The following is a 25,173-nucleotide window of genomic DNA, read 5'->3' as shown; positions in this document are numbered from 1 at the left end:
GAAAAGGTCTATGTCTTTAAAATCCCCAGCATGAATTAACTTCTGAAGGAATAAGACACCACACTTGTAAAATTAAATTTTCAGGGCTAAAGAGGTTGTTTGGCAGTAATTATCACACCATTAAAAAATTCACTTGCTCATGAATGCACCAGCCCTAACCTTTGCTGCCACATTTAGTGGGTCACCAGCGGCTAAGTAGCAACTTTATGTTTTTCAATGGCTAGTCGCTCAGTGAGGTACTGTCGTAGTGCAGCCTGCGAAGGAACAGTTAACTTAAACCTCAACATCCAGATATCTGTATTTAATAGACAAGTGCATGCTCTGGGAGTTATTATTCTATAAACGTACAGTGCCTCACCGCTATTATTAATGCAAATTCTGGTGCAATGTGCTTGAAACAATTCATAGCACATGCACCCTACTACTCTCCTCAAGCTCCTCAGTTTATTGAACTGGAAAATACAGGGAGCATAGGCAAATATATCTCATTCATGCAACTTTCACTCTACAATCTAAAGCAGTGCTAAAAATGTTCTAGAAATACCATCAAAAGGAAAGAAAGAGAGCAGTATTTTGAACGTAGCCCAATCCATTACACAAACCGGCCTCCCGTCCATTGGCTTTGTCTACACTTCCTGCTGCCTCGGAAAAGCAGCCAGCTTAATCAAGGACCCCGCGCACCCCGGACATACTCCCTTCCACCTTCTTCCATTGAGAAAAAGATACAGAAGTCTGAAAACACGTACCAACCGACTCAAGAACAGCTTCTTCCCTGCTGCCATCAGGCTTTTGAATGGTCCTATCATACATTAAGTTGATCTTTCTCTTCACCCTTTCAGTAACTGCAATATTGTATTCTGCAACCTATCCTTTCCTTCTCCCCTATGTACTCTACGAACGGTAGGTACTCTATGAACTGTATGTTTTGTCTGTAACAGCTCACACAAACAATATTTTTCATTGTATCTCAATACATGTGACAATAATAAGTCAATTCAATTCCATTAATTCAGTGAATCTTGACAGTAACAATAACCAATGTGACTTGATCCAGGTAGTTTGTCACTGAGGTTGCCTTTAACTAGTCAGACAGAATTAATGCTCTCAAATGTCCAGCACTGTATTGCACTGGGGTGAGATAGCAGTGCGCAGTTATACAAGTATCTCTGCACTGCCCTGTGCCCGGGCAAGCAGAACGCAATGTTTGCCAGCTCAGCAGGTGCTGGTGAGATTTGTCTTTACTGTTAATTAGGAGCCAGTGGAGATGCCAATTCGTTTGCTAACATTCAAAATTTCTGTTTTAAAAAACAAAGTCTCCTTTGCGTGGATTTTACTTGCGATCTGGCTAACTTGTCCTGATACTTGCGCTGCACATCTTCCACCTTTCACCGAGATGCTGAACCACCTCAGCGCTGGAAGTAAAAGTGTGGCCTAATTGCCGAATAAGTTATTGCACGTGATGCCATTGTTCTAAAGCAATTAATCCAGACCGGCATTTTCAAAATGAAGTATTTTACCGGTCAACATGGAAGCGTTTGAGAAGGAGCAGAATGGAATACTGCTGGTTGCCATTCGGCTGCCGAATCACGTGGGACTGGAGGGTTATCAGGTTGTTTCGGTCGAGGACTCTTCGGTGATAATGCATTTTGCGGGCATCGACTCTACAAGAAGGAAAAAGGGTCTTTAAAGATTGAAGCAACCGAAGGAAATGGATCCAATCTCTCTGAATGCAATATGTCCTCACTTGAAAGCTCCACTGTGAAGGTCTCTTTGCAGCTCTCCCTGCCACCTTGCTCTACCCAGCCTCTCCAGTATACAATAAGAGTAGTCAGGCAGGGTTAACTCTGGGTCACTTTCCCACCCAATCAGAGCTCGATGACGAACCATCTGACAGGCAACCATGACCAACTTCTCTCCCCACCTATAACACAAAGCAAAATAATCGAGTGAACACAAGCCTTTAACAACAAAGCATGAAGCACTGAGATACATGTCCACCATGCAATAAAAGTAGCACATCATATCCAACCTTTTAAATTACAGACACAGACTAACCTACTTCTTCCATTGGTGCCGCCTTTCTGTATAATATAATCACACTTCAGCACTTGAATGAGTGCGCGCTGTGAAGACACTTATGTAAGTACTGCATTCATAGAATCATAAAGGGTAGCACAGTGGCTCAGTGGTTAGCACTGCTGCCCCACAGCGTCAGGGACCTGGGTTCGATTCCCAGCTTGGATCACTGTCCGTGCGGAGTCTGCAAGTTCTCCCCGTGCCTGCGTGGGTTTCCTCCGGGTGCTCCAGTTTCCTCCCACAGTCCAAAGATGTGCAGGTTAGGTGGATTGGCAATGCTACATTGCCGCCTTAGTGTCAGAGGGACTAGCTCGGGTAAATGCATGGCATTATGGGGATAGGCCCTGGGTGGGATTGTGGTCGGTGCAGACTCGATGGGCCGAATGGCCTACTTCCACACTATAAGATTCTATCATAGAATCCCCACAGTGCAGAAGGAGCTCATTTGGCTCATCAGTCTGCACTGACTCTCTGACAAAATTTCTTACCCAGGCCCTCTCCTCAGCCCTATCTCCATAACCCCACGCATTTCCCATGGCTAAAGCACCTAACTTAGACACCTTGGGACACTAACGGACAACTTAGCTTGGCCAATCCATCTAAATTGCACATCTTTATGACTGTGGGAGTAACCCGGAGGAAATCCACGCAAACAGGAGGGGAATCCACACAGACAGTCACCCGAGGCTGAAGTCGAACCCGGGTTCCTGGTGCTGTCATGCAGCAGCGCTAACCACTTTGCTGCCCTTATGTTGTTCCCCCTCAGTCGGGTGGATCAGGGGATTGTCCTCACTGGATTCCAACCTTGGTTACAGCCAGAGAATGAATTCTTCTTTCACTTCCACAACGTCACCTGTGGAATCGCCACTGGATTCCTTGGCCTCCTCTTTTATGTCTTTCCTTGGGGTCAGCAAGGGGCCAGTTTCCACATGTATGCTGATGACAGGTGGCTCCATCGCTTCACCAGCTCACCACCCCCGCACTGAACTGTCAATATTTCTAAATTTAAAACTCTCCTTCTCATTTTTAAAATCTGGCCCTCTCCAATTTCCTGCAACACCTAAGTCATGAAAGCAATCGGGCTCAGGTATCAAAAATGTAGCTTTACAGCCTACCACCACGTTCGTTAGGTTAATCTGTTGGACAACATAGCTGTCATAACGTCATCTCAAGGGCAAGATTTGTGCAAATCCAATGCGTCGAATCCCGCAGATTTAGACAAGCTTTCATAACTCACCTTTGCACAGCTTCCTCTAAAGTGCAGAGTGGTACATACTGCTGAGTCCTTATCTCTGGAGTTATGTCTTTGCGTTTGTGAAAATGTTGACAGGAACCCTGAATCCCATCTTTATTGTCTGAAATGATGTAAACAGGATAGATATCAACTCTCGGTGTAGGATCTCTCCGTGTCTCCTGAATTCCGGTCTCTGGATCAATTTCTTCATATCTTACCAGGAACAAAACAGAAAAAGATAAAAAATGCAGCTGAACGGACAAAGCACCAGTCACAGCAGTTGTACTAACAATTTAGAATGGGCAAAGTTTTATATTTATTAGTCACAAGTAGGCTTACATTAACACTGCAATGAAGTTACTTTGAAAATCCCCTAGTCGCCACGCCTGTTCAGGTACACTGAGGGAGAATTTATCATGACCAATTCACGCAACCTGCACATCTTTGGACTGTGGGGGGAAACCGGTGCATCCAGAGGAAACCCTCGCAGACACGGGGACTCCTTATTAGCAAATATTATATTTGAAATTCACAATTTTAATTTCACTAAGTTTGAATTACTGGTAACAAATTTAACGCTGGAAATTAAAGTTAAGTCTTTTTCTCATAGCTTTATAATCCTAGTTTCAAATTAACAGAAGTACTAGGTACTAACACCTGAGATAGACATATAAAATATACATTGCAATTTTTTTTCCACATGATCACTCCTTTTGATTTGTCACATGTATTGGTATACAGAGAAAAGTAGTGTTTCTTGGGCACTATACAGACAAAGCATACCAAGAAGGAAAGGAGAGGGTGCAGAATCTAATGTTACAGTCATAGTTGGGGTGCAGAGAAAGATCAACTTAATACAAGGGCGGCAGGGTGGTACAGTGGTTAGCACTGCTACCTCGGCTCCAGGGACCTGGGTTCGATTCCTGGCTTGGATCACTGTGTGTGTGGAGTCTGCACATTCTCCTCATGTCACACTCCAAAGATGGGCGGGGTTAGGTGGACTGGCCTTGCTAAATTGCCCCTTAGTGTCAGGGGATGTGTAGGTTAGAGGGATTAGCAGGGTAAATGTGTGGGGTTGTGGGGATAGGGCCTGTGGTGGGATTTTTGTCGGTGCAGACTCGATGGGCTGAATGGCCTCCTTCTGCACTGTACGGTTTCTATGATTCAGTAGGTCCTTTCAAAAGTGTGATGGCAGCAGAGAAGAAGCCCGTTTTACTTTCACTGGTAAACAACTATATTTGGTGTTTTCAATATCTCAACTGTTCTAGTTCATGAACATTATTTTCAAGTGAAGCAAATTCACTGCTGCACAAATGTGAATTTGTTCTAGAAAAACTATTCTCTGCTCTGATGTTCGACGCTACTAGGCACTGAAGAGTGGAGCGCCAAGTGTAAGGAATTAAACATTTCACCGTAATAATTGCTTCACAGGTCATTTGGGTTCACAAATGAAACGATGACCCAGAATGTCCCAGAGCAGAGAACTTCCCAACTCTCCTTCAATCGTGCTGTGGAGGAGCAAAGTGTTGTGACTGTGGCTACAAGAGCAGTTAGAAGCTGGGAAGTCTGCGGCGAGTAACTCACTTCCAGATTCCCTAAAGCCTGTCTACCATTTATGAGCTAACAAGTCATAGAATCCCTATAGTACAGAAGGAGGCCATTCGGCCCACCGAGTCTGTACCGACCACAATCCCACCAGGGCCCGATTCTCATAACCCGACACATTTATCCTGCTAATCTCCCTGACCCTAAGAGGCAATTTAGCATAGCCAATCAACCTAACCCACACATTTTTGGACTGTGGAAGGAAAACGGAGCACTCGGAGCAAACCCACGCAGATACGGGGAGAATGGTATTTTTTTTCCCCCACAGGTGTGGGCATCGCTAACTTGGCCAACATTTGTTGCCCACCCTAATTGCCCTCGAGGTGAAGGTGGTTCACATCCACCTAAATCAGACAGACAGAGCCCTGGTTTAATATCTCACCTGAAAAAAGCAGCTCTGGAAGTGCAGCAATCCCTCAGAACTGCACTAGACACTCAGCCCAGTTTATGTGCTCAAGTCTCTAAGACTGGTGTTTGAACTTGGAACTCTGCTGCCTCGGAAACGAGCTAACACAGCTACCATGGTGTACCAATGCCTCAATCTGAAAATTCAAATCCCTGTTTTCAATCCCCCTGCGCTCCTCCAAGTCTGGTTGCTTGAGAATTCCTGATTTTCATCTCACCAGCATTATTGGCCCCAAGGAATGCAGCATTCCCTCACAAGCCTTCTGTGCCTCTCTCTCCTTCTTAAAGCTGCACCGTGGGAGATGCTGACCTTGCCAATGAGACATTAAACTACATTCTCTTTGGCTGATGCAAAAGGTCTGACCCTACCCGCTTCCTCCATCCTGCAGCTGAACCTCTCACATCCCTCAACCATCACCCCGCATCAGCCTCTTCACCCAACAACAATTAGAAATCTAACTGAACCATATAACTACTGTGACTGCAAGAGCAAGTCAGAAGCTGGGAGTTCTGCGGCAACTAACTCACCTCCTGACTTCCCAAAGCCTATCCGCCATTTGCAAGGCACAAGTCACGAGTTTTTAAAAATTATTTCACGGGTGTGGGCATTGGTGGTTAGGCCAACATCTGTCACCCATCCCTAATTGCCCTGGAGGTGGTCAGCCACCTTTTTGAATTATTGCAGTACTTGAAGGTGTAGGTGCACCCCACAGTGCTGTTAGGGAGTTCCTATATCCCAGCAATATAGTTCCAAGTCAAGGTGGTGAGTGGTCTGCAAGAGTACTTGCAGGTGGTAATGTTCCCATGTGTCTGCCGCCCTTGTCCGTTCAGTTTGTATGTGATTTTGGAAGGTGCTGTCGAAGGAGCCTTATTGAGTTCCTGCAGTGCATCTTGTAAAAAGTATGCACCTCTGCCACTGTGTGTTGGTGGTGTTAGTGAGTGAACATTGGTGAATAGGGTATCGATCAAGGGGGCTGCTTTGTCCTGGGGGATGTTGTCGAGCTTTGAGTGTTGTTGGAGCTGCACCCATCCAGGCATTGGAGAAAATTCCATTACACCCCTGACTTGTGCTATGTAGATAGTGGGCAGACTTTGGGGAGTCAGGAGGTGAGTTACTCGTCACAGGATTCCTAGCTTCTGACCTGCTGTTGTAGCCATGGTATTTATATGGCTAGTCCAGCTCAGTTTCTGGTCAATGGAAACCCCTCCCAGAATGTAGATAGTGGGGGATTTAGCAATGGTAATGTTATTGATGTCAAGGGGAGATGATGAGATTCTCTCTTGTTGGAGATGGTCATTGAGTGGCACTCGTGTGGCACGAATGTGACTCGCCACTCATCAGCAACAGCCTGAATGTTGTCCAGGTCTTGCTGCATTTGGACACAGACTGCTTCAACTATCTGAGGAATCGCAAATGATGAACATTGTGCAAACATCAGCGAACATCTCTTCTGATCTAATTGAGGTCATTGATGAAGCAGCTGAAGACGGTTGTGCCTCGGACACTATCCTGAGGGACTCCAGCAGTGATGTCCTGGAGTTTAGATGACTGACCTCCAATAAGCACAACTAACTTCCTTTGTGCTAGGCATGACTCATGGAAGGTTTTCCTCGATTCATATTGACTCCAGTTTTGCTAGGGTTCCTTGATGCCACACTCTGTCAAATGCTGTCTTGGGCAATCACTCTCACCTTACCTCTGGAGTTTTTGTACATGCCTGAACAAAGGCTGTAATAAGATCAGGGACTGAGTGGCCTGGCGGAATCCAAACTAAGCATCCACGAGTAGGTTATTCTGAGTAAGTGTCAATATGTAGCACTGTCAATGATATCTTCCACCAATTCGCTGATGATCAAGAACAAACTGATAGAGCGGAAATTAGTTGAGTTGGTTATGGAGAAGCTACGACATCTTCTCCGGAGCCTTCAACATGCCATCGATGAAGACGAACATCTCGCCAAGGCCATCCCCACACCCCTTGCCTTCAAACAACCGCACAACCTCAAACAGACCATTGTCCGCAGCAAACTACCCAGCCTTCAGGAGAACAGTGACCACGACACCACACAACCCTGACACAGCAACCTCTGTAAGACGTGCCGGGTCATTGACACGGATGCCATCATCTCACGTGAGAACACCATCCACCAAGTACACAGTACATACTCTTGTGACTCGGCCAACGTTGTCTACCTGATACGCTGCAGGAAAGGACGTCCCAAGGCATGGTACATTGGCCATGCAGATGCTACGACAGCGGATGAATGGACACCGCTCAACAATCACCAGGCAGGAGTGTTCCCTTCCTGTCGGGGAACACTTCAGCAGTCACGGGCATTCAGCCTCTGATCTTCGGGTAAGCGTTCTCCAAGGTGGCCTTCACAACACACGACAATCCAGAATCTCCAAGCAAAAACTGATAGCCAAGTTCCGCACACATGAAGACAGTCTCAACCGGGTTCATGTCACACTATCTGTAACTCCCACGACTTGCCTGGGCTTGCAAAATCTCACTAACTGTCCTGGCTGGAGACAATTCACACCTCTTTAACCTGTGCTTAACCCTCTCTCCACTCACATTGTCTGTACCTTTAAGGCTTGATTACCTGTAAAGACTCGCATTCCAACCATTATCCTGTAAATTGAGTCTGTGTCTATATGAACACAACTCTTCATTCACCTGAAGGAGGAGCGACACTCCGAAAGATTGCGCTACCCGACTTTAACCTGGTGTTGTGAGACTTCTTGCTGTGCTTACCGCAGTCCAATGCCAGCATCTCCACATCATGGCTACTTTTTATGTACAAGACATAGCTGGGTAGATGCCAGTGTTGTAGCTGCACTGGAACAGCTTGGCTAGGATGCAGCTAGCTCTGGAACACATGTCTTCAGTATTAGCGCTGGAATGTTGTCAAAGAATATAATGGAACACTTTCCACTTGCTGGATGAGTGCAGCTCCAACACTCAATAGGTAAATGACTTTATGACTAAGTGTGACACTATCCAGGACAATGAATCCCGCTTGATCAGCACCCTATCCTCCAGATTAAACAATCACTCACTCCAGCAGCAGTGTGTACCATTTGCAAGATGCACTGTAGCAACTCACTAAGGCTCCTTCGACAGCACCCCAAACCTCTATCACCTAGAAGGACAAAGGCAGCAGATGCGTGGGAACATCAATTCTGACAATTTCCCCTCCATGTCACGCACCAGCTTGGAACTATGGGCTGGATCTTACAGCCTTTGGCAGTGCAATGCCAGTGAAATGGGAAGTGCACAGTCTGCTCATTCCCTCGCCCCTAACCCCCTGCAGTCTCAGCATGGTGAATCAAACTTTGGATGGCCTATAAGCACTGTGAGGGGAGAGTTCTTCACCCAATTGGGTAAGTAGGCCAAGAGGTCAAGTGGGAGCAAGGTTATCCCATGAACCAGAAGTCAGTCACAGCCACCAGCTATAAGGTTCCCCTGCCCTCTCACTCTAATCTTTTTGATTGTGACAGCTCAAAAACAGGGAATAATTAAAATCTAATAACATCCAAACATTACAACCTTCCGAAGCAGACCCTGCTGCGACATGCAGCCATGGTCCCATTTGAAGATCTTTTCATCCAGCCTGATGTTATGTCCTCATACAGACAAACACAGAGCAGAGGAAAGCCATTCGGCCCCTCGAGTATGCTCTGCAATTTAATCAGGTCATGGCTGAACTTCTAGTAACCTCAAATCTGCAACCCAAAAAAAACACACTTATATGCAAACACCTATACACAATTATACACACAATTACATCAGACTCTCACATACAATCATACACACGTACTCACACACAACTATACAGACACACACATGCACACTCATATACATACACTTCCCCACAACCTCCCCCCCACCTTCCAAGAATCCTGGCAAATGCCCAACTCTTCTCCTGCCCTCCCCCACCCCATCCCCGGGACGATGACCCTGGGTGGAGGGGGTGGTCTCGATGCTGACCCTGGAGGCTGGCACAAGGACAGGTGTGGGGTTGCAATTTGGGACACTCACTGGTCATGGAAGACCAGGGACGGCCAGTCCAGGGACAGAGCTCGGGGACAGGGTGTGTGGGGTCGGGTTTGGGGGCAGGGTTTGGGGACAGGGGTCGGGTTTGGGGGCAGGGGTCGGGTTTGGGGACAGGGGGCGGGTTTGGGGACAGGGGGCGGGTTTGGGGGCAGGGGACGGGTTTGGGGGCAGGGGTCGGGTTTGGGGGCAGGGGTCGGGTTTGGGGGCAGGGGGCGGGTTTGGGGGCAGGGGGCGGGTTTGGGGGCAGGGGGCGGGTTTGGGGGCAGGGGGCGGGTTTGGGGGCAGGGGGCGGGTTTGGGGGCAGGGGGCGGGTTTGGGGGCAGGGGTCGGGTTTGGGGGCCGGGGTCGGGTTTGGGGGCCGGGGTCGGGTTTGGGGGCCGGGGTCGGGTTTGGGGGCCGGGGTCGGGTTTGGGGACAGGGGGCGGGTTTGGGGGCAGGGGTCGGGTTTGGGGGCAGGGGTCGGGTTTGGGGGCAGGGGGCGGGTTTGGGGGCAGGGGTCGGGTTTGGGGGCAGGGGGCGGGTTTGGGGGCCGGGGTCGGGTTTGGGGGCCGGGGTCGGGTTTGGGGGCCGGGGTCGGGTTTGGGGGCCGGGGTCGGGTTTGGGGACAGGGGGCGGGTTTGGGGGCAGGGGTCAGGTTTGGGGGCAGGGGTCGGGTTTGGGGGCAGGGGGCGGGTTTGGGGGCAGGGGTCGGGTTTGGGGGCAGGGGGCGGGTTTGGGGGCAGGGGTCGGGTTTGGGACACTCACCTGTCATGGAAGACCAGGGACGGCCGGTCGTGAGGCAGCTGGAAGAAGCTGAGGTCCGGGCAGGCGGCCAGCGCCTCCCACACAAACTGCTTGGTGGGCGCGTCGAGCAGCAGCGGGAATGGGGGGATGCGGCTGTCCAGGCGGAACCACAGCGTGGAGAAGGTGATGCCGTCCAGCCCTTCCAGAGCCACTTCATCCAGGAGACAGTCCATAGCCGCCATGACAGCGAAGCCCAGGGAGACACTGCACCTGCGCGAGAGTAGAGGGACACTGCGCCTGCGCAGGGGGAGAGGGACACTGCGCCTGCGCTGGGGGAGAGGAACACTGCACTTGCGCAGGGGAGAGGGACACTGCGCCTGCGCGGGGGGAAGAGGGCGACTGCACCTGCGCGGGAGTAGAGGAGCACTGCGCCTGCGAGGGGGGAGAGGAACATCACTTGAGCAGGGGAGAGGGACACTGCGCCTGTGCGGGAGAAGAGGGCCACTACCTGCGCGGGGGGAGAGGGACACTGCGCCTGCGCGGGGGGAGAGGAACACTGGCGCTTGTGCAGGGGGAGGGAGTGGGCGAGAGCAAGTGTGGGGAGCCTAGAAACTGCTCGGGCCTCCCAACACATAGTCATAAACATACACAATTATACACATACACACAAACTCACTCAATACTATAGCCATGATGTGGAGATGCTGGTGTTGGACTGGGGTGGGCACAGTAAGAAGTCTCACTGCACCAGGTTAAAGTCCAACAGGTTTATTTGTGTGAACAGCGGGAGAATTCCAGCCCGGGACGTCCGTTATCCCGTGCCTGCAGAAACGTTGTCGCTGTTTCTCAATGGTAGCTTGGGAAGTGGTGGAGCCCATGCGATGTATCTCCATCCATCTGGGGTGCACATCGACCACAGTCAAGGACATGGAACCCAAAAATGCCCAGCATAGTCCACACGCACTCTAACCCTGGGCCTACCAGGTCACTCCCATGAACATAGGGTGACTGAGGGGAGGAGTTATTGAATCTCTTCTCATGACTCGCACTGTCTGACCAATGTCTGCGCCAAGACACGGCCCTCCTGGCTAGCATTTTCATCTTCAAAATCCCAGTGTGGCCCTGGTGTAGTTCCATGAATATTGGACATCGCTCTGGGCTCGGGGAAACCTTGCAGGAACCCCAGAGGATGATGGCATCCTCAACACTGAGCTCGTCTTTCTTGGTCAAACAATGTTTCATTTCAACTGAGGGCTATTCTCTGAACCCCCCATGTTTTAATTTCGACAGGACTGGGTCCTTTTGCATCCAGGCCTTGATTTGCCTTGTAGACACTGGCAAGGTGTCTAAAAAACTGAGGGTCATCGGGACTTCCACAGCTGGTAACAAAGTCAGGCTTATGGGCAATGGCAGACGACTCAGCGCATCGGCATTAGCTATCTCGGTCCCAGGTCGGTGCTCTAGGAGGTATTCATAAGTTGCCAGTAACAATGCCCAACGCTGCATACGGGCTCCGAAGCTTGCCCCTTTTGTGGCCTTGTGGAGTCCATGGACCATGTCTATGTTTTGTGTCTTAGGCTGCACTCCCTTTTTGTTTTCCTAAAAAACCTTTTATTGATGTTTTGTTTGCACTTCAGTCCCATGCTCCTGGTCTACGGACACCTGGTGCAGAGGGGGGCAGGTCGGGATGGCGACCTCCTCATGAACCTGCTCCTGGGCCTGGCGAGACGCACCATCAATAGATCCAGGCAGCGGGTGATCGAGGGGGCCGTCCACCCTGACTGTCTGCCCCTCTACCGCGGCTACGTTCGCGGCCAGGTGTCTCTGGAGAGGGAGCATGCGGTGTCCACGGGCGCAGTTGACGCCTTCCGCGCCCGTTGGGCACCGCAGGGGTTGGGGTGCGTTATCGACCCTAATAATCACATTATGATTTGATGTTCTTAAGTTTCCTTTGTACTTTGATTTTTGTTCGGGCTGTTCCCCCTCCTTTTGGGGAGCTGCCCCTTTTATTTTGTCCTGATTTAATTTGAGTTTGTTATTTGGTTTGACCTTAAAAGAGGCCAAGCAGATGCAATTGCAGTGGGGGGGGGGGGGGGGCGGGGGGGGCGGCAGTGGTATTGCCTTGTCTTAGAATCTTAGAAACCCTACAGCACAGAGAGAGGCCATTCAGCCCATCGAGTCTGCACCGACCACAATCCCTCCCACCCAGGCCCTACCCCCATATCCACCCACTAATCCCTCTAACCTATGCATCCCAGGACACTAAGGGCAATTTTAGCATGGCCAATCAACCTAACCCGCACATCTTTGGACTGTGGGAGGAAACCGGAGCACCCGGAGGAAACCCACGCAGACACGAAGAGAACGTGCAAACTCCACACAGTGACCCAAGCCAGGAATCGAACCCAGGTCCCTGGAGCTGTGAAGCAGCAGTGCTAACCACTGTGCTACCGTGCCGCCCGTCTTCTTTAAAAGGTCCCAGCAATGGTTTATGATCAGTTTCTATGATGAAGTGTCCATTGTAAATGTATTGATGGAATTTTTTAATGCCTAATGCCAACCTCTCTCTCTCGATCTGGGAGTACCTTTGTTCAGTGTCTGAGAGGGTCCTAGTTGCGTACGCAATAGGTTTCTCTCTTCCATCTCTCCAGCAATTTGCCAGTACCGCCACAACCCCATAAGGGGAGAGGCATCGTATGTCAAAATGTACGTAAATCTCCTCTGTAACCTGTCTAATGCAACTGCATCCTTTCTGAAACAAGGTAACCAAAACTGATTTACTCTTTTGTTTCTTCTCATTGATTCCCGACCTCACCCCCTCCCTTTGATATGTTTAAAACGTATTACATCACTTAACATTTCCCAGTTCTGATGTTAGGTCCGTGACCTGAAACATTAACTCTTTGTTTCTTTCTTCACAGACATTGTCAGGCCTGCTGAATATTTCCAGCATTTTTATACACTGTTTACTGATCCAATTTGATTAACAACACATTGTTCAGAAACAGCGATGTCAAGGATAGACAAATTTACTGCTAATAAGGCAATCTTATTTCCTGTGCTTTACTGGGTTACGTTGGAGTCAGTGACTGCAGTCTGCTAGTTAAGTGTTAAGATTCATTATGAAGTATGTCCCACTGTTAACTAAATCCTGAGGGACTTCAGTCCAGTGTTTACATGAAAATATTTGGGGAGGCGATGGCCTAGTGGTATTATCGCTAGACCATTAAGCCAGAAACTTGGCTAATGTTCTGCGGACCCCCGGGGTTCAAATCCCGCCACGGCAGATGGTGGAATTTGAATTCAATAAAAAATATCTGGAATTAGGAACCTACTGATGACCGTGAAACCATTGTGGATTGTCGGAAAAACCCATCTGGTTCACTAATGTCCTTTAGGGAAGGAAATCTGCCGTCCTTACCTGGTCTGGCCTACATGTGACTCCAGAGCCACAGCAATGTGGTTGACTCTCAACTGCCCTCTGAAATGGCCGAGCAAGCCACTCAGTTCAAGGACGACGAGGAATGGGCAATAAATGCTGGCCAGCCAGCCATGTCTTATGAATGAATAAAAGAAGTAAGAGGGCTTCTATGTAAAAGTACATTCTCATAACATTGACATGGAAAAAAGTACAAAAAAAAATCACAATTCTTTTCAGAGCAAAATTAAAGCATTTTTTGAAAAACATACTTCCGGGTTTATATTCTAGGAATATCAAAGGTCCATTACTAAATACATGGTCAGTTTTTGCCCCACGGCCTGTGCTACCCCTTCCCAAGCTCACAGTTACATTGGAGCACATTCCGTATCACAGAATGAGTAAATTCTGCAGTGTTGATGATCACTTCCAAGATGTTAATACATCCAACAGCATCCATATTCCACCCGCAGGATGGCACAGTGGGTCGTTTCCGGGGCAGCACAGTGGTTAACACTGCTGCCTCACAGTGCCAGGGACTTGGGTTCGATTCCCAGCCTTGGGTGACTATCAATGTAGAGTCTGCACGTTCTCCCCGTGTCCGCGTGGGTTTCCTCCGGGTGCTCTGATTTCCTCCCACAGTTCAAAGACGTGCTGGTTAGGGTGCATTGGCTATGCTAAATCTCCCTCAGTGTATCCGAACAGGCGCCGGAGGTGGCGACTAGAGGATTTTCACAGTAACTTCATTGCAGTGTTAATGTAAGCCTACTTGTGACTAATAAATAAACTTTTATCTGAACTTCCACTCCCCAGCAATTATGCCATTTACCACAATAACTTAGTCCAAAGATGTGCGGGTTAGGTTGATTGGTCATACTAAAAAATTGCCCCTTAGTGTCCTGAGATGTGTAGGTTAGAGGGATTAGTGGGTAAAATATGTAGGGATATGGGGGTAGGGCCTGGGTGGGATTGTGGTCGGTGCAGACTCGATGGGCCAAATGGCCTCTTTCTGCACTATAGGGTTTCTATGATGATTTCTATGAACTGCCAGTGACTAGAATAACCAAGAAATCAGTCATAAAATTTATTTATTAGTCACAGGTAGGCTTACATTAACACTGCAATGAAGTTACTGTGAAAATCCTCTAGTCGACGCACTCTGGCGCCTGTTCGGGTACACTGAGGGAGAATTTGGCATGGCCAATGCACTTAACCAGCACGTCTTTTGGACTGTGAGAGGAAACCCACGCAGACACGGGGAGGACGTGCAAACTCCACACAGATTAGAGACCCAAGATCGAAATTGAACCCGGGTCCCTGGCGTTGTGAGGCAGCAGTGCTAACCACTGTGCCACCTTGCCGCTCATGGAAAGCTTGCTAAAAAGAAAGAGAAGCTATAGCGACAAGTGAATAAATAAATCCCAGAACCTGTTATTACTTGATTTATCCTTTGGAGCCCATTATGGCATTTGCAGTTGTCTGTTTGCCATTGTTTGCAGAGCCACTGATTTCACATAATTATATGTTAAATTCTGCACCATGGCAAAAATGGAGAAGTAATTTACTGGCGAAACATTTGTGCTATTCGACCTCTGTAAGAAGGATCACTCCTTCATTGCAGCAAAAAAAAAGATTGACTTCGCATGACTATTACCTAATTTCTGCACAGTACAAAAACAGTACTTTTAGTCCAACAATCTATATTGCTCCGTCCGAGCTTTATCTCAATCGATAACATTAAACAACATTTCAGCCTATTTTCTGGGGTTCAGCAGACTCTCAGCCAGACGTGAATTACATACTGGATAACTGGTTTTGCTGAGACATATTTAATTCAGACCTGAACATGTTCAAAATATAAAATAACACTACTTTTCATTCATCAAAGTGGGTTTATGATAACATGTATGTTTTCAAGCCCAAAGTTTGGTGACACGTGCATTACAAATAACATCAAGACTCGTTAATTTCAGCAAGTCCCTACTCAATATCGACTCAGTGAACGTTGTTTCACTTTAACATTGTTAATAAAATGAGGACAATACATCCATTTAACATTGGGAGGTTCAATGTGATGTAATTTGTCACAGATGTTCTGTTCTGTGGCCTGCGTGAGGACATGATATTTTCTCCAGTGTTTGCCCTTGCTCTCTCCACCCCTCCCTCCCCCCGGTTCCAATTTCGACCCTATATTCTTACATTTTCCGTCCATAGTGTCTGTTACCACCACTGACTGGGGTTTCTTCACCTTCCCCTCACTCATGTTCCCATATTGCATGCACGGTGGCACAGTGGTTAGCACCGCTGCCTCACAGAGAATGCCAGGGACCCGGGTTTAATTCCGGCCTTGGGATACTGTCTGTGTGGAGTTTGTGCAGTCTTCCCACATCTGCGGGGTTTCCTCCCACAGTCCAAAGATGTGTGGGTTAGGTTGATTGGACACTAAGGGGCAATTTAGCATAGCCAAAGATGTGTAGTTTAGGTGGATTAGCCTACTAAATTGTCCTTTAGTGTCCCAAGATGTGCAGGGTGATTAGCCATGGTAAATGCACAGGGCGATGGGGGTGGGTGGTGGGGGAATGGGTAAGATGCTCATTTGGAGTGTCAGGGCAGATTCGGTGGGCCAAAGCGCCTCTTCTGCACTGAGAGATTCTGTGACTTCTTCAATTACTACTGGCAGTGACCAACATCTGCCACTAGATGGAGCCTGGTCATCCGAAATTGAAATTTATTCCCGTTTATTTACGATTCTGTACATTTCATTTCTTTTATATCATGATTTATTTTGCTTTGCAATTTGTTTCAGATGGGAATACACAGTGCTGCACACAAACAGTGTCTGAAAGAACCTAACTCCAGCTTTAACATTGATTCTTATGGGAATCCATGATTCACCTATAGTCGATTCACTTTAAGTCACAATTTTCAGAAGTGCAACTTCAACTTATAAGTGGTGTCTTGAATAAGCCTCATAACAAAACGGGAAAGCAATCGCCAGATGGATTAGATGGAGACTGAATGCAGCTAAAAGTAAGTAATATAATGTCCTATTTAAAAAAGTAACTCATTGTTCTGATTAATAACACGGACCCTTTGTTGGGAAACATGTCATCATCAGGTGAGGTAAAGGCTGATTCTGCAGAGATGCCCGCAATAATAATTCAACTGTCCATTGCCATTCACTCCTGGGATCCCATATTAAGAAAGGCTACTTTGGCTAATTACCAAAAACCTGCTGCGGCCTGTGGAATTGTCCTCCAAGGCAAATGCAGTTCCATAACTGCAGTGGCACCTGTTTGTCCAAAAGCATGATCATTGGAAATAACAAAATATGACAAAAGGTGAAATCCAAGAAACCGCCCATCAGTCCTGGAACCAGCATCCTAAATCTATAAAACAAAGGGAACCATGAGAGAAAATACTGTGGATGCTGGAATCTGCTCTGACGAAGGGTGATCCAGACTTGAAACATTGGCTCATAGAAGATAGGAGCAGGAGGAGGCCATTCGGCCCTTCGAGCCTGCTCAGCCAATTCATCACGATCATGGCTGATCGTCCAACTCAATAGTCTAATCCTGCTTTCTCCCCATAACCTTTGATCCCATTCACCCCAAAGGGCGATATCCAGCCGCCTCTTGAATACATTCAATGTTTTGGCATCAACTACGTCCTGTGGTAATGAATTCCACAGGCTCACCACTCTTTGGGTGAAGAAATGTCTCCTTATCTCCGTCCTAAATGGTCTACCCCGAATCCTCAGACTGTGACCCCCTGGTTCTGGATACTCCCACCATCGAGAACATCCTCTGTGCATCTACCCTGTCTACCCCTGCTAGAATTTTATAAATATCCGAGATCCCCCCTCATTCATCTGAACTCCAGCGAAAACAATCCTAACCTAGTCAATCTCTCCTCATACATCAGTCCCGCCATCCCCAGAATCTGCCTGGTAAACCTTCGTTGCACTCCCTCGAGAGCAAGAACATCCTTCCTCAGAAAAGGAGACCAAAACTGCACACAATACTCTCCACAGATGCTGTCAGACCTGCTGAGATTTTCCAGCATTTTCTGTTTTTGTGCACGAAGGTATGAGGCTTGAGTTAGCTAAGACAAACGGTGGGCGGGGAGGGGGGAACTTTATTAAAAAGCATGGTGGTGGCTAAACAATGGCTGATATTTAAGAAACAAATGTATGCGTTGCAACAGTTATGCATTCCTTTCTGGTGCAAAAAACACAAGAAAAACAGCCCAACCAGGGCCGACGAAAGAAATTAAGGACAGTATTAGATGGAAAAAGTGAGTCAGATAAAGTTACTAGAAAAAGTGGCAAGCCTAAGGATTGGGAGAAGTTCAGGATTCAGCAAAGGTGGATAAAGATTGCTCAAGAGGGTAAAAATAGATGAGAGCAAACATGCAAGTAACATAAAAGTGGACTGTAAAAGCTTCCATGTACAAAAAAAATAAGTGAAGACAAATATAGTTACAGTCCAAAATGGAAGAATTTATAATGGAGAGCATGGAAATGGTAAACAACTATTTTAGTTCTGCCTTCACGTGAGGAAGACGCAAATAACTTCCCAGAAATTCTAAGGAATCAGGGGTTGAGTGAGAAGTACAAATTAAGGGAAATTACTAGAAAAACCCGCCGCAGGAATTAATGGGACTGAAAGCCAATAAATCCTATGGGGCTGATAATCCATAATCATAGGTACCAAAGGAGGTGGCCATGGAAATAATGGATGTGTTGGTTATCATCTTCCAAAGTTGTGTAGATTTTGGAACAGTACTAGCAGATTGGAGGGTGGCAAACGTAACCCTGCTATTTAAAAAAGGATGGAAGAAGAAAACAGGGAATTACAGACCAGTTAGTCTAACATCAGTAGTTGGGAAAATGTTAGAGTCTATTATAAAAGATGCAATAACAGAACACTAAGAAAATATCAATGGGATTGGACGAAGTCAACAGAGTTTTATGAAAGGGATATCATGTTTGACAAACCTACTAGAGTTTTTTGAGAATGTAAGTAGTAGAGTAGATAAAGGTGAACCAGTGGATGTGGTGTATTTGGATTTTCAGAAAGCTTAAAAGTGCCATGTAAGAGGTTAGTGTGCAAAATTAAAGTGCATTGGATAGAGGGTAATATATTGGCATGGATCGAGAATTGGTAAGCAGACAGGAAACAGCAGGAATAAATGGGTCCTTTTCAAAGTCATGAGGTGGAGTTGCCGGCGTTGGACTGGGGTAAACACAATAAGAAGTCTCACAACACCAGGTTAAATTCCAACAGGTTTATTTGGTAGCAAAAGCCACTAGCTTTCAGAGCGCTGCCCCTTCGTCAGGTGAGTGGGAGTTGTGTTCACAAACAGGGCATATAAAGACACTAACTCAATTTACAAAATAACGATTGGAATGCGAGTCTTAACAGGTAATCGCTGAGCAGAGACAAGGCCGTCCTCATGTGTGCGGAACTTGGCTATCAGTCTCTGCTCAGCGATTACCTGTAAAGACTCACATTCTAATCATTATTTTGTAAATTGAGTTTGTGTCTTTATATGCCCTGTTTGTGAACAGAACTCCCACTCACCTGATGAAGGAGCAGCGCTCCGAAAGCTTGTGGCTTTTGCTACCAAATAAACCTGTTGGACTTTTACCTGGTGTTGTGAGACTTCTTACTGCCCTTTTCAAAGTGGCAGGCAGTGACTAGTGGGATCCTCCAAGGATCAGTGCTTTGGCCCAACTATTCACAATATACATCAGTGATTTAGATAAGGGAATCAAAAGTAACATTTCCAAGTTTGTGATGACACAAAACTTGGTGGGAATGAGAGTGATAAGGAGGATGCTAGAGGAGGCTTCAAGGTGATCCAGACAAGTTGAGGAGTGGGCAAATATGAAATTATCAACTTTGGATGGAGAAACAGAATGGTAGAGTATTATTTAAATGGTGATAGATTGGGAAATGTTGATGGACAAAGGGACCTTGGTGTCACTGAAAGCAAGAATGCAGCTACAGCAAGCAGTTAGGAAGGTAAATACTATGTTGGCCTTCATTGCGTGAGGACTGGAGTACAGGAGTAAGGATATTTTACTGCAGCTATACAGGGCCTTGGTGAGACCACATTTAGAGAAGTGTGCAGTTTTGGTCTCCTTATCTAAGAAAGTATATACTTGCCATTGAGGGGGTGCAGCGAAGGTTCACCAGACTGATTCCTGGGATGGCAGGAAATATCACATGAGGAGAGATTGGGTTGACTGGGCCTGTATTCACTGGAATTTAGAGGAATGAGAGGTGATCTCATTAAAATGTATAAAATTCTGACAAACTGGACAGACTGGATGCAGGGATGCTATTTCTTCTGGCTGGGGTTCCAGAACAAGGGTCAAAGTCTCAGTATATAGGGTAAGCTATTTAAGGCTGAGATAAAGAGAAACTTCTTCACTCAGAGGGTGGTGAACCTGTGGAGTTCTCTATCACAGAAGGAGGTGGAGGTCAAATCACTGATGATTCAGGCTCATTTGAACATAAAATGACTCAAACTATATAAGCTATGCAGAATTAATGTAAAATTTAGGTCTTAGGAATATGTGAAAACACATTAAATGGGCCTTAATGTCCAAGCTCTAAGGTGCCATATTGGAATGGGGGCTACCCTAAAGATGCACTGAGGAAGTCCCCTTAAGTTCAAAGATAAGGTTTGCTCAGAACTACATACTTCCTCTGGGCAATTACCCTGCATTGGAAACCAACCTCATGATGTAGGGCGACACGGTGGCAGAGTGGTTAGCACTGCTGCCTCACAGCGCAGAGACCCAGGTTCAATTCCCAGCTTGGGTTACTGTCTGTGTGGAGTTTGCACATCCTCCCCGTGTCTGCATGAGTCTCCTCCAGGTGCTCTGGTTTCCTCCCACAGTCCAAAGATGTGCAGGTTAGGTGGATTAGCTATGCTAAATTACCCTAGAACCAGGGAGACTAGCTAGGGTAAATGCATGTGGTTATGGCCTGGGTGGGATTGTGGTCAGTGAAGACTCTGAGCTGAATGGCCTTCAATGGCACTGTAGGATTCTATGATTCTCATGGTACTCTTTCCCCCCACCCCTTCCAAACCTCCTAGGATCTCCCCAGCCCCACTCTACTCCTAAGGACACACCTTACCCCCAAAGGATTACCCTCCCTACCCCCCAGACAGGAATACCCTGTCCCACCAACCCACCCCATTAGGAATGTTGCCACCTCTCCTCCCCCACAGCAGCCAGGCCTGACTCTCCTCATGCCCGACCTGACAGTCTCGCCCATTCTCTGAAGTAGTCTAACAAGTCTGTGTTCAAAAAGCCCATCTGCACCTTCTCAGAGAAAAGATCAGTGATAAATGCAAGCTTTGCTAGCAACAACCACATCCTGAGAATGAAAACGGAAAAGGGGAAAAATCTTCAGATCCAGTGCTTTTTCCCCCTCAAATACCTAACTCAGTGGTTGAGCCAGCAAGATATTAATCTGTTAGTATATGTGATGATAATAGCCGGGATGGATGAACAGAAACTATGTATTCTGAGATATTGATAGGATGCAGAGCTGGGCCGAAAAATGGCAGATGGAGTTTAACCCTGATAAGTGTGAGGTGATTCATTTTGGGAGGACAAATTTAAATGCAGATTACAGGGTCAACGGCAGGGTTCTGAGGAATGTGGAGGAACAGAGAGATCTTGGGGTTCATATCCACAGATCTCTGGAGGTTGCCACTCAAGTGGATAGAGCCGTGAAGAAGGCCTATAGTGTGTTTGTGTTTATTAACAGGGGGTTTGAGTTTAAGAGCCGTGGGGTTATGCTGCAACTGTACAGGACCTTGGTGAGACCACATTTGGAATATTGTGCGCAGTTTTGGTCACCTCACTATAAGAAGGATGTGGACGCCTTGGAAAGAGTGCAAAGGAGATTTACCAGGATGCTGCCTGGTTTGGAGAGTAGGTCTTATGAGGAAAGGTTGAGGGAGCTAGGGCTTTTCTCTTTAGAGCGGAGGAGGATGAGAGGTGACTTAATAGAGGTTTATAAGATGATGAGGGGGATAGATAGAGTGGATGTTCAGAGACTATTTCCTCGGGTGGATGTAGCTGTTACTAGGGGGCATAACTAAGGTTCACGGTGGGAGATATAGGAGGAATGATCCGAGGTAGGTTCTTTACTCAGAGAGTGGTTGGGGTGTGGAATGGACTGCCTCCTGTGATAGTGGAGTCGGACACTTTAGGAACTTTCAAGCGGTTATTGGATACACGGAGCACACCAGAATGATAGGGAGTGGGATAGCTTGATCTTGGTTTCGGACAAAGCTCGGCACAACATCGAGGCCCTGTACTGTGCTGTACTGTTCTATGTTCTATTCTGCTGCATTTATTATATGCCAAATATAGTGGACCATTTCTGCACAATGTAAACCTGACATTTTTGCTTTCTTTAAAATGAAGTCAGTCAGCGGCCCGTCATCAATCCTTTGTAACTTCTTTATAGCAGTACAAATATCTTCCTTCCATGTCGCAGGGTAAATAAAGAAGTTTCATCTGTATTTTGGGATGGGAAATGCACACAAGACAAATGGTTAATTTCCAACAGCAGAATGATCAAGATCATGATCTGCACAGATACAGAAGGTACAGCAGACACAGAAGTCACTTTATTTTTTTTCTTTATTGTCCAAGTACCTTTTAAAAGATAATTGTACAAGTCAGCACACTGAAAGATGACTGAAACCAGGTAACTAAATCTTTTGACGTGCTGCTACTTGAAGACATCATCTTTAGAAAATGTACATATTTACAATGGAAACCCTTAGAAAAAAGGGAAATGCAAAACCCGTGAATGCAGGGCCACATAAAAATCCCGCTGGACACCAAATGCAGGAGGAGAAACCATACTGCAGATCCCTGGATGAGGAGAGCTAGTCCTCAGTCATGGGGGTCACATAGCGTCGGACAGGTAACAGCATTGAATATAAAAGGCACTCTGTGATGTACTTTTATTTACACAATACCTTTCAGAAACACATGTTTTAGGCTGTTCCTTGGACTGCCGGATTTTGGGAAAATTTGTAACTAATTATCCTTTGTGTAACAGACTGAAGACCCGTCATTTAGTTTTAAACCCAGCTTCTACACATTTAGGCAGCCGAATGGCAGTAAACAAAACTGTGGGGAGGAACAATGCCTTCAGAACAGAGGTTGGATGGGTGGCGATGGGGCAGCGACATGGTAGTTCGTTTACATTAATAAATTGGCAGAGTGATGAAAGCCCAGCTTGCAATGTGAAGTGTTAAAACTCGAATCAATGCCCTTTTGACATCAGGGACACCTATTATAAATAAACCAGCACACAATGAAATTTGACAGATGAAAACAATTTTTCTCTGCCAATTTCCAGTCTCAATACCCTGATTAAAATCATATCAACAGTAACTTTTACTGTATAGGCCTTTTCACCCCCATGAGAAAGTTTGTCGTAGGAAGTGAATTTACTGATGCAGTTTTTATTTATGCACCATTACAATTGAAGTGGACGACCAATAATTGTAGCAGATTGATTTATAAAAAAAATGCTCGAATACAAAATGTAATAAAATGATAGCGAATACTGAGCATTTAGATGGCAGCAGAGGATTTGCTAATGTTACCAAGAGCAGTTAAATTTTGGCTGAGTGCAGTTTCAGTCCTGCAACAGTGTAACACCAGTTCAGTCCGACGGAATACACGATTTTAAAGATGTTGCTAGTTCAAAGACTGCACAGATGTTCTCGACAGTTATTTATGATTCATTAAACTAGTTGTGAAATGTGTACCCCAAGAATAAACTGGAGGGCAAATGTGACGGAAATGGTTTTTTTGTCTCCTGGTTAGACCTGTACCAAATTTAGAAAAATATTCTAATTTATGATCACTCCTAAACTAATCTGGGGCCATTAAACTGAAGTAAACCTGAACAAAATTTCAGTTTGCAGGAAAATGGATAAGGATTTGTGTCTAATACAAATCAACTTTAACACTGCATGCACCAGTATATTAGTTTGACAATGGCAACAGAAGGGCCGCATATCACTTACATTGTAAGTTGTACTCAGTGGATTTTGTTTCCCAAAAAAAAAATCAAGTGTTGTTGGCTGCCATGTGGTGAATCAGCTTTAAGCTGGACACAACGCTTGGGAATCAAGTGTAAAATATTGTAACCAATTTGAGTTTGAATCAGATTCTGTGGTGTTGATCGACAAAACTGTTACGCAAGCTTTGGGAGTAGGTAGGGTTGGCAAACTGCTTCAACAGTAGCAGCACAGTATAGACCATTGTAAAATGGCAATATAACTCATCCAAGTTTTTCAATGGTTTGGGATTAATTAGCTAGGATTCATCAGTTTTGGTTTTCAAACTGGAGCTGTGCGCCGTGCAGAATGTGCAGGAATTGGAAAGCAGCATCAGTATTAAGTGCTAGGTACCAACAAAACATTGGTAGGGGTTGGGGAATTGAGACCAGTCAATCACTCCTCAACACACATGTTCCTATGAAATCGGATCTTATGAAACTGTGCAACTTTTTCATACGAAAAGGCCTATACAGCAGTATTTGCAAGGGTGGCCTATGTAAACTTTCTTGATGGACATTTTGTCCTGATAAGACAACGGAATCTGTGATAATTATCCATTCTACAAGTGGAAAAACAACTATCAATGGTTTGAAATAGGGACCAAATAGCTATTATTACAGATGGCTGTACACATTTGGTGAGCTCAAGTACCTGTATGTATGTTTAAAATAACATAAGAGCACTGTTACATTAAAAATGCTATTTTCCTCAGATTACATTATATCAAAAATATGCAGCTTTAGTAAACAGTTTCATATTACAATTTCTAATACAATTTTACAATGCTACATTACACTTAGTGTTTGAAATATACTGATAAAGAGAAGATAATGCTGCAAACATTCCCATCAAAGGACTGCAATGGCAGACCTTGGTGTTGAAAGCACCATTTTTTCTGCTGTAACGAGCAGTTGTAAAATATCCCTGTGGAGAGTTGGAAGCCTTAATATGTCAGCATGATGCATTTTCCACAGTTAACTACCGTGACCCCCAGTATTGTCGTCCGAAGTACTCCAAGCAGCTCAAACTTCTCTTGTACCATTACATACTCCTCTTCATGGCCGTCTTGCATTTAGTCAATTTTTTCTACTTTTCCAATAATTTTCTCCTCAAATATTGGCAGAATTGCTTCCTCATCACGCACCTCTTCAAAAACCACCCCACAGTCAAACTCATCACTTACTTTCTTGAAATAATACCTGCAAAACAAAAAAGGTAAGTTTTCTCAGTATATCATTAACTGTCATTGCTAGCTGTTTAATTTCTATGCCGACAATTTTAAAATCAAAACCTTTTACACAAATTGGTAATGAAAAGACAGTGCTTTATTCACAGGGTTCAATAACATTTTGCAATTATTCCTTTAATTCATGTGTTTATGTTCCATGCATTATATCCAGACAGAAAACGGGTAAATAGCATGCCTTTGCGATTACCTAGTAGTAAAGCAGATCAGGAGCACATTGTTTGGAAATTGCGGACACTGTAAAACTTTTTACTTCCCTCATCCAGTTTGTTAAAACTCTGGAACA

At 45.9% G+C, this 25,173-nt stretch overlaps 2 protein-coding genes across 5 annotated transcripts in view; both read right to left on the bottom strand.

The window, feature by feature from the left end:
- Positions 1–10,353, bottom strand: part of gtf3c1 (general transcription factor IIIC subunit 1) — a 97,450-nt gene extending 87,097 nt beyond the window's left edge. For both annotated transcript variants that reach the window (XM_078240740.1, XM_078240741.1), the window contains exons 1-4: positions 10,126–10,353; positions 3,314–3,523; positions 1,745–1,921; positions 1,518–1,661 (exon numbers count right to left, since the gene is read on the bottom strand). In XM_078240740.1, coding sequence (XP_078096866.1) covers positions 1,518–1,661; positions 1,745–1,921; positions 3,314–3,523; positions 10,126–10,346 — 752 coding nt within the window. In that variant the 5' untranslated portion in view covers positions 10,347–10,353. The remainder of the gene's footprint in view (positions 1–1,517; positions 1,662–1,744; positions 1,922–3,313; positions 3,524–10,125) is intronic.
- An 11,851-nt stretch (positions 10,354–22,204) lies between these two features.
- Positions 22,205–25,173, bottom strand: part of axin1 (axin 1) — a 121,945-nt gene continuing 118,976 nt past the window's right edge. For all 3 annotated transcript variants that reach the window (XM_078240736.1, XM_078240738.1, XM_078240737.1), the window contains one exon: positions 22,205–24,840. In XM_078240736.1, coding sequence (XP_078096862.1) covers positions 24,714–24,840 — 127 coding nt within the window. In that variant the 3' untranslated portion in view covers positions 22,205–24,713. The remainder of the gene's footprint in view (positions 24,841–25,173) is intronic.

The sequence above is a fragment of the Mustelus asterias genome, chromosome 23 (genome assembly GCF_964213995.1).
Source record: "Mustelus asterias chromosome 23, sMusAst1.hap1.1, whole genome shotgun sequence".
Lineage (NCBI taxonomy): Eukaryota > Metazoa > Chordata > Chondrichthyes > Carcharhiniformes > Triakidae > Mustelus > Mustelus asterias.
Note: the sequence above shows the minus strand (reverse complement) of the source record. Positions and strands in the feature narration are given on the sequence as shown.